This window comes from Schistocerca serialis, chromosome 6 (assembly GCF_023864345.2).
Source record: "Schistocerca serialis cubense isolate TAMUIC-IGC-003099 chromosome 6, iqSchSeri2.2, whole genome shotgun sequence".
NCBI classification, from domain to species: Eukaryota; Metazoa; Arthropoda; class Insecta; order Orthoptera; family Acrididae; genus Schistocerca; species Schistocerca serialis.
In genome coordinates this window covers 172966251-172976871 of record NC_064643.1, presented here as the reverse complement: position 1 = coordinate 172976871, position 10621 = coordinate 172966251, and the positions used below count along the sequence as shown (strand labels likewise).

General features: G+C 42.9%; 1 protein-coding gene across 1 annotated transcript in view; it reads right to left on the bottom strand.

Annotated features, from left to right (window-relative positions):
- Positions 1–622: 622 nt before the first annotated feature.
- Positions 623–10621, bottom strand: part of LOC126484724 (sodium/hydrogen exchanger 9B2-like) — a 119672-nt gene continuing 109673 nt past the window's right edge. The window contains exons 10-11 of the mRNA XM_050108318.1: positions 3904–4005; positions 623–1015 (exon numbers count right to left, since the gene is read on the bottom strand). Coding sequence (XP_049964275.1) covers positions 623–1015; positions 3904–4005 — 495 coding nt within the window. The remainder of the gene's footprint in view (positions 1016–3903; positions 4006–10621) is intronic.

Here is a 10621-nt window from a genome sequence, read left to right as displayed (position 1 = left end):
TTATAATAGAGCTTAAAGGGTTAAATGCATTATCTGGATTTTTAAAGGTAGTATCTAAAACTGAAATAGATGGCTTAGCGCACTGTTCAACCCAGGTGCAGTCTGTATTTCAGACTCTGTCTTTACACACCAGTATTTTACTTCCAATGATATTTTTGGTATCTGAGGCTTCTTTATAAGTCACCAAAGAATATTTCATGTATGCAGAGTTCGTTTGCAAAATTCAAAATAAGTAAGCAATGTGTTATTCCCACGTTACATGCAGACGGGTCCTTGTCCCATCACAGTTCTTTGTTCACGATGATGGTGATATCTGTTTCTTTCTGTGAACCTGTTAGATTGTGTAATTGTACAGGATTCATCTCGCTTCTTAACAAATACATACAGCTTTATTACAAAACCAAAGTCAAATTACTAGTTAACAATGATAACTGAAATTGTTGTACGTATTACATTTTAGATGTACTTTAAGAATTTTAATATCCACAGAAGTAAAAATATTTTCCAGTGATATTTGAATGTATGATAGAGACAGAACTTTTTCCACCAGAGCGTTTGTTACTTGTAAGAGGCATATCATCCCTCTCTCTCTCTCTGTCTCATTTGTGTATACGTTCAACCTCTAGGTCACAGATGTGGCATTGTTGTCTATTGACACCCTCTTCCTAACTTTCCCTTCTCCTTGTTGCTCTTCCTCATTTTCGGCTATAGGCACAATCATTATTGACGGCCTAGCACTCTTACTCCAAGTTTCTGGACGTGGTGCCTCTTCACTTTCAGCTATTGACATAATCATTATTGAAGGCCGTGCACTCTTACTCCAGGTTTCTGGAGGTGGTGTGTCCATCTTCTTCAGAAGGTGAGGGCCAGAGACGATGATGCTGATGGCACACAGTGGTGCCGCAATTACGATGGACAGCACGCACAAGAGCTCAGTTAACTTCCCGTAGCGAACCTCCTCTTCTGAGCCTCCGGGACCCTTTGCCTTGAGAAGTGCTTGTGAACACAGAGCGGCCTGTGGAAGGAAATAAAAATCATATTCAACTTTAAACTTTTTAAAACAAGCAGAAAAAAATAATGCCATGATCTACACTGAACAAAATGAGTGGATTTATTAATTAACAAAAATGAGGATTGACAATACCTCAACTGCAGTGAAATGATAGATACTCCACAGGCACATTCACAGGCAACAAATTGATAAAAACTTTCAGGTCTCAATTCGTTCACTGTGCATATGGAATTGTGATCGAGTAAGGCAGAACGGATAACACTCCATTGCAATTTCTGAAATCGAAGGGGAAGTGGCAACCAAGGGACTGTTCAAGTTGGTGTGTAGACTCTGCGGGACTGGAGCCGTACAGGGGTTGGACAAAAATACAGAAGCACCAAAAACACAAAAGATTAGCACATCTAATACAATGTAGGCATTCAAGACAACCGGCTAATGTGGCCGAGCGGTTCTTGGCGCTTCAGTCCCGAACCACGCGGCTGCTACGGTCGCAGGCAGGCGTGAATGTGTGTGCTGTCCTTAGGTTAGTTAGGTTTAAGTAGTTCTAACTCTATGCGACTGATGACCTCAGATGTTAAGTCCCATAGTGCTTAGAGCCATTTGAACCATTCAAAACAGTTTTTTGTCGTCCGAGAATGGATAAATACCTGTCCTGTGCGGTTTTCAAGGGAATCTTATACCATTCTTCCTGCAAAAGATTAGCTGGTTCAGTAACGATGCTGGAGGTATAAAGTGATCATGCACTGTTCCCTCCAAGGTAGACCCCAGAGGTTTGATAACATTGAGACCTGACGAGCGTGGTGGCCGGGAGAGATGCAAAAATTCATTCTCGTGGTCACTCACGAAATCGGTCCTCGATGATGAGTTGGGTGAACTGGGGTGTTGTCGTCTTGGAAGAGAACATCATAAATTTGGAACAAACATTGTACCATGGGATGGACCTGATCAGCCAAAATGGTCTCATAATCTACGGCAGTAGACCTTGAAGAGTAAACAAGGGATTCGTGGAATACCATGATATCACTGCCCTAATCATCACCGAACGCCCGCCATGTATCACTCTTGAGATGTAAGCTCAGCCAGATGTTGGAAACAATATGAAACAAGACTCATTCGACCAAACGTCATTCTTCCATTGCTCCATAGTCCACGTTTTATTACTTCAGCACTACTTTTTTACTGTTCCTGGCATCACTGATGAGCAGTTTTGGATTTCCAGCTCGCCCTCCAATTCCCAACCTATGGAGCTCCCTTCGCATTGTTTTGGTGCTGACAGTGTTCGGGAGAGTGACATTCAGTTCTGCAGTGACTTTTCCGGCTGTCGTCCTCTTATTTTTTTGTCATAATCCTCTTCAATGACCTCCTTCACGATCACCCAACACACAATTTAGTTCGCATTGAGACTTAGTGCATGATGTTTATCCGCCTTCCCTGCAAGCGATATAAATGTTTGATACTGCGCCTCTTGAAACATCAAACCCTTCGGCTACTGTCGTTACGGAAGCACCCGGCATAAGAGTAGAAACGATTTCCCCACGTTCAAATTCACTTAGCCCCAACATAACGCACTCACAGCTTCACAAAACAATATTCCGACAACGATTGACTCTTACAATGTATTGAGGATAAAACACGGGTGTTCATTCACGGTCAAAAACAACAACAACACCTGTAGGCTTCGCTAAGATCTGCATTTATTGCAGTCATTCGTTTCTCACGCTGTTTCCATATTTTTGTGCAACTCCCGTACCATCAGTCTTTCGGAAAAATATCATCCACACAATCCCGAAGACAGCAAGGGCATATGAGTGTGAGAACTATCGCGCAATGAACTTGACTGCTCATGCATCCAACCTGTTCAAAAAAAAATGCAGAAAAATGTAAAAGAAAATTAAGAGTCTGATAGATGATCATCAATTTTCAATAAAAATAATACCAATCACCGTTATATAGGTTTATTTCTAGGCAACCAGTTTCGACGTTACACTACGTCATCTTCAGGCCAAAACTGCTCCAATCCAGTAACCTTCGTGTTACAAATATAGCAGTGCCTTTAACTGGTCTCGTAATAGCTATTACGGGTATACGTATTCGTTGGACAATAGTCAGCAACCCACTGCTATATTTGCAACACGAAGGTTACTGAATTGGAGCAGTTTTGCCTTGAAGATGACGTAGTGTAACTTCGAAACTGGTTGCCTAGAAATAAACCTGTATAACGGCGACTGGTATTGATTTTATTGAACAATGAACAGCCATAGTCCTATGCTCCACCATAAGAAGGAGTTACGACCATCAGTTTGGTTTTTGGGAAGGTAAGGACACCGGAGAAGCAGTTCCGACGTTGCGATTAAGAATGGAAAACTTGTGCAAAAAATCAAGACCTGTTCGTAGGATTTGCTGACCTGTAAAAAGCATTCAATAATGTAAAATTGTGCAGGATGTCTGAAATGCTGAGAGAACAGGAATAACCTACTGGGAAAGACGGATAATATTTAATGTCTACAAGAACCAAGTGGGAACAGTAAGAAAGGTAGACCAAGAACGAAGTGCTCGGATTCAGGAGGGCCTAAGACAGAGACGCAGTCCGTAATGTTCAGGCTGTACACCGAAAAAGCAACTGCAGAAAGAAAAGAAGATTCAAGAGTGGGGTAAGATTCAGGGTCAGAAGAAGTCAAGATACGATTTACAGATGATATTACTGTCCTCATTGAGAGTGAAGAAGACTCACAGGATATGCTGAGTCGACGGAACAGTCTACTGACAATAGAATTTCTATTGAAGGCTTTTGTGGATTTAAACACTCTATTTCTAACATCGTTAACATACTGTGTTTTATCTAACTTTTGCTGCCAGTACTCACCCAAAATTAGTTTTGGTAATATACATACCTGACCAGCAGCCTTCGCCATCCAGGATAAAGAGACAAAAATTTTTTCCTTGAGGTTTAGTTTACTGCCAATTCCCAAGAGCATTGTTGCCAGTATTCGTACCTAAAAAAAAGAGAGAAATACTTTTTAAACTGAATGTCATTTGTTTCTGGTCGACTTTCACGAACTCATTCCGAAACAAAACTATATATCATAACACTTTACATAAAAAGCTAAGACTCATTCAATCCGAATTTTTATAATGAACCTGTTGCATCATCGTACTGCTATAGACACTCCAGAACACTTGAATTACTAGTTCCTACCTCCAGCTAAGAATTTACACTTTCCATAACATGAAGTATTTTCACACACAGTTTAAAAATGTAAAGCAAAAATTTCAGAGATGCTGACATCAATCAAATATTAATTTTGTTACGGTTTCCATGGACATACAGAAAAATGGGCACAGTGGCTGTTAAGCTAGATAATTTTAGCCACACACTGGATCAAATAGAATGAATGTACGAGGGTGAGTCAAATGAAAACCATACATTTGTAATAACAAATCGAAATTCCGCCCTGTTATCCTGTAAGTTGGTTAGCGTGCTACAAAGAGCGTGCAGAATGGCCTGTAGGTGGCAGCATAGTGCAGATGCACACGTACCGTCGCAGTATCAGTATAAAGATGGCTGCCCCACTTCCGACTTGCACCAGGGAAGAACAGCGTTCTCTTAATCGGTTTTTGCGTAGTGAAGGTGTGAAACCTATTGAAATTCATCGACGAATGAAGGTTCAGTATGGTGATGCATGTTTGTCACAGCAGCAAGTCTACGAATGGAGTAGGAAGTTCGCAAATAGTATGACTTCAGTGGAAGATGCTCCTCGTCCAGGTCAGACACAACGAGTTGTGACTCCACAGAACATTGCAGCAGTTGAAGCCATAGTGAAGGAAAACCGCCGAGTGACACTGAATGGCATTGCAGCATGTTTACAGATTAGTCATGGGTTAGCACACCACATTGTGCATGATGTGCTCCTGTTTCACGAAGTGTCTGCAAGATGGGTACCACGGCAGCTGACTCTTGAAATGAGAGAACGATGTGTTGATGCTTGTGAAAAACTTCTTCTGCAGTTTGAACGAGGTGATTACTTCCTTGCAACAATCGTTACTGGGGACGAAACCTGGGTTCACTTCCACCAACCGGAAACGAAGAGAGCGAACAAGGAATGGCGCCATTCCTCGTCACGAAAACCAAAGAAGTTTCAAACAGAACCATCAGTAAGGAAGGTTGTGCTGACTCTCTTTTTGGACCAAAAAGGCGTCATTTTGGAGCATTATATGCCTAGAGGGGCCACTGTCACCAGTGCATCATACACAGATCTCCTAAAAAATCATCTACGGCCTCCAATTAAATCAAAGAGACTTGGATTGCTGTCACAGGTGTCCTTTTGCAACAGTACAATGCAAGGCCCCACACTGCCTGTACAATAGTTGCAACAATCACAGACCTGCATTTTGAGTGTCTTCCTCATCTACCATACTCACCAAATCTTGCCCCAAATGATTTCCATATGTCGGGACCACTCAAAGACGCAATGGGAGGAAAGAAGTTCCGTTCTCATAAAGAGGTACGCAACACGGTGCATGAGTGCTTGTGCGGACTACCAAAAGAATTTTTTTCTAAAGGAATTTATGCACTTAGTAAGCGCTGGAGGACTTGCATTGAGCGTGGGGGAGATTATGTTGAAAAGCGATACAGCTTTGTACCACTTCTGCACAATAAATAATATTTGAAAGAATATTGAAGGTTTTCATTTGACTCACCCTCATACAAGAAGAAAATATGTATTACCAATAGATTCATTACCGAGACTTCTTTGTTTCATGTGTGTGTCTATTTCCAAGTTAGTGCTTGTATTTTTTCCTAGTAGTTACTGTGACTTTCACCTAAATGCAGATGCTACAAGAATATGAATAAATATTATCTTTAGGACATTCAGTGAATTTTCACAAGACATGTACTTGGTGATTATAATGAAAGTGTAGCTACTCATGGAGGTCCATTGTCGGCTGTCATTCTCATACAGCAGCTTTTTTTTTGTTTATTGGATTTCAATTCCCCCCCCCCCCCCCCCCATCCCAAGGAGGGTAGCAGTGTAATATGCTGCTCTACAGCCTACAGAAAAGTTAAAAAAGATAATGAGAATAGAAAGAAACAAGAAAAACAGGTGATAAAACGCTGGCATTGTAAAAAAAACTGTAAAATGGTGGTAAGTTGTGGGATTTAAACTACAAAAACACTGCGGTGACGATGCGGATGAAGAAGTAAACAGGCACAATTAAAAAACATGGCGACAGTCTGGTTTCCGTTCGCACAAGATAAAAAAACACAACTAGTGACAGTATGGCGGCTGTTCACAACACTGACAGGGTATGCCCAACACTGAACACACACTTATAACAGCAATATACAGGTGATACAGTGGCAGATGGGGGGGGGGGGGGGCAGGCAGGGGGAGGACCCGGACCTATGATGGGCAGGAGAGGAAAAGAAAAGGGGGAGCCGATGGTGGAAGGGGACATAGAAAAGGGGGGGGGGGGCTGGGAAGACACGAGAAGGAGTGGGAAAGGCAGTGAAGGGGAGAGCAGAAAGGACTCAGGAGCGAGAAGGGAGACAGAGAGAGGGTACACGGGGAAAAATCAGGATGGAAGGGGGGGAAGAGGGAGTCTGGGGAAAGCACAGAGCAAACGAGTGGGAGGTGAGGATCAGATGTGATAGGAGGGATGAATGGAGGGAGAGAGGGCATCATCCAGGAGAGGGAGTTGACGGAAACCACCTTGGGGAAGGAGATGAAGGGTGTAGAGATGGAGGGTAGGGGGGACACAACAGTGAAGGCGCAGCAGAGGGCGGGGGTTGGAGAGGAGAGGAGCAACCAAGGGGTGAGGGGGATCAAGGTGGGGGGAAGTGTAGAGTATATGGATATGTTCGAGGAATAGGAACAGGTGGGGGAAAGGAATCTGGTCGTAGAGGATCCACGTGGGGGTGGGGAGGCGTATACGGAAGGCGAGGCGGAGTGCATGGTGCTTGAGGTTCTGGAGGGACTTATAGAATTTGGGGGGGGGGGGGAGGAGATATCCAGGTGGGACTGGCATAACAGAGGAATACAGCAGCGAAACGTGGTACATATTGTAATGCAGAACCGATTTATGCTGGAAAAGATTATTTCCAGTTTTGACCATCAGGTGCAAACCTGGCGCTACGAATGCAAGAAAGCCATATAGAAATATTTCGATACATAATGGATTACAAATGGAACATGGGCAAAAAAGTTCGAACAAGTGAGAAATGCATAATGATGACTTTTTAACCGCCACTTACATAATTTGTTCAGTATGAGCGCTGGAGACGTCGATGAGATGCCCTACAGTACCAGATTCGTACCTGGTGCCCAAAGGTGGGACTAATTTGTTTTCAGCGTAGATTGGTTTCGCATTAACGCATTAGCGTGTCTGCCATATGATAATTACAGCCGTCACTGGACCCTTATGAGCAGCTGCACTTTAATTACAACCACAGGACCCAGTACTTATCATGATATGACATAGTACATAGCTGTACTCGATTCAGTTAATGGAATTACTGGAACACAGTACTTAGATTACAGTAAAGAGACCACAACTTCAAGTGGAAAAAATACACACTAGACTTAATGAAGCTCCCTAGTTAAATTACATTTACACTGCACAGTACTGCAGATCACAGACGCTAGCAAGAGGGGATGGGACGGAGGAGGGAGGGACACTTGCCGGATTCTGGAACAGGGGGGTACCAATAACTCCTCCACATCCGATTCTTTAAGAAGTCGAAGTCCCCTGCACAGAATAAATTCAGACACTATATGAGTGCGGTCTTGATAATTTCCACCTCATTTTAAGGAAAGTTAGTTTTTCAAATATCTGAATGTTTATGAGGTCATGTATCCTGACCTATGTGGCGTACAATTATATAACATACAGGTACACTTAGTAGTACACTACTGGCCATTAAAACTGCTACACCACGAAGATGACGTGCTGCCGACGCGAAATTTAACCGACAGGAAGGAGATGCTGTGATATGCAAATGATTCGTTTTTCAGAGCATTCACACAAGGTTGGCGGCGGTGGTGACACCTACGACGTGCTGACATGAGGAAAGTTTCCAACCGATTTCTCATATACAAACAGCAGTTGACCAGCATTGCCTGGTGAAACGTTGTTGTGATGCCTCGTGTCAGGAGGAAAAATGCGTACCATCACGTTTCCAACTTTGATAAAGGTGGGACTGTAGCCAATCGCGATTGCGGTTTATCGTATCGCGACATTGCTGCTCGCGTTGGTCGACATCCAATGACTGTTAGCAGAATATGGAATCGGTGGGTTCAGGAGGATAATACGGAACTCCGTGCTGGATCCCAACGGCCTCTTATCACTAGCAGTCGAGATGACAGGCATCTTATCCGCATGGCTGTAGCGGATCGTGCAGCCACGTCTCGATCCCTGAGTCAACAGATGGGGACGTTTGCAAGACAACAACCATCTGCATGAACAGTTCGACGACGTTTGCAGCAACATGTACTATCAGCTCGGAGACCAAGGCTGTGGCTAACCTTGACGCTGCATCACAGACAGGAGCGCCTGCAATGGTGTACTCAACGACGAACCTGGGTGCACGAACGGCAAAACCTCATTTTTTCGGGTGAATCCAGGTTCTGTTTACAGCAACAAGATGGTCGCATCCGTATCTGGCGACATCGTGGAGAACGCACATTGGAAGCGTATATTCGTCATCGCCATACTGGCGTATCACCCAGCGTGATGGTATGGGGTGCCATTGGTTACACGTCTCGGTCACCTCTTGTTCGCATTGACGGGACTTTGAACAGTGGACGTTACATTTCAGATGTGTTTCGACCCGTGGCTCTACCCTTCATTCGATCCCTGCGAAACCCTACATTTCAGCAAGATAATCCACGACCGCATGTTGCAGGCCCTGTATGGGTCTTTCTGGATACAGAAAATGTTCGACTGCTGCCCTGGCCGGCACATTCTCCAGATCTCTCACCAATTGAAAACGTCTGGTCAATGGTGGTCGAACAACTGGCTCGTCAGAATACGCTAGTCACTACTCTTGATGAACTGTGGTTTCGTGCTGAAGCTGCATGGGCAGCTGTACCTGTACACGCCATCCAAGCTCTGTTTGACTCAATGCCCAGGCATATCAAGGCTGTTACTACGGCCAGAGGTGGTTGTTCTGGGTACTGATTTCTCAGGATCTTTACACCCAAATTTCGTGAAAATGTAAACACATGTCAGTTCTAGTATAATATATTTGTCCAATTAATACCCGTTTATCATCTGCATTTCTTCCTGGTGTAGCAATTTTAATGGCCGGTAGCGTATTTGTGGATTCTGTCTTCAACAAGGGTTGCGAATGGAATTAACAGAAAAGAAGTAATAAAGTAAAGTGTCATTCCTGACGCTGAGGTTTTAGTGCTTGAACAGCAAAAATGTAATAAACGACAGTTTTTTTCCTTTCATTATTTTGTGGAGGATGCCAGCGAGGAATATCTTCGAAAAGGTTTTTGTTGACGAAAGTCGTTAAACTGTTCTCAAAGACTTCGGAGAATTTGCGCGCTGTGACTTACACTGCCCCAAGACGTATACGTACACACTTCCTGACTTAAGTACTTGACTCATTGTGTTACCCCTTTAACGTAAGATTATATCTCTTAACGAGTCGGTTATGACAGTATATTCAGTCAATTACCGTTTTAAATAATGAAAACCAAATTTTTGTTGCGCGTGGAGTCTGTTACATAGACAACTTGCAACTGTGATAGGGTGATTGATCGTTTTAGGGGTTTAGTAATATAGACTGACTTCTCATCCATGCACATTATAAAAATGTATGTATGTTCCTCATCTCCCCCTAAACCACTGGACCGATTTCAACCAAACTTAAGTACACATATCACTTGATGGAAGGAGCCACATCAGGCTAAACTTGTAGAGGAACAGGAAGACTGGGATATGCGCAACATATATTTCAGGACACTGGATGAAAAGACTGACGTAAGAGGGGGAATAGTGGGCGCCACATCACGCCAGTCAGAGGACTGATGGCATAAATCAGCCGTAAATTCACCAACGCATCGCTTTCTCTCGCACTACTGTCATAAGCGTAATTATGATAGCTATGTGAGATTTTATTATAACTTTTTTCTCTTAAAATAATCATTGTCATAGTTAAATCATACTCTATTTTGCTTTGCAACTTTTTTTGTTGTCTCAACATACAGATACAACCTCCAGTTGCTTTTTACCTTTCTCATCATAATACGGTTTTTGACATTTTTTGAGTGGTTTTACGCAACCTATACTTTTTTCTGTTTTCTTATTCAGCCTGTCATTCTCTATTGTTTCCTAACAACGATTCTGAACAGTTTTAAAACTGGTTAGGTGGATCAGCTATAGCGACTGGAGATATGTGTTTCATCATTAGTTACTTTTATGGTTTGTTTTCATCTTACTTTTTCTTGTTTCTGACTTTTTGACTGTGCACTTTGTACTTCGCAGATGTGAACGTAATGTTTATTGCTGGCTTCCAGTGCTGACTTTCCTCTCATATTTTCCTATAGTATCCCTCTTGACTCGATGTCCTGTCAAACTTGCTTAAGTAATTCGTGCAAAGTT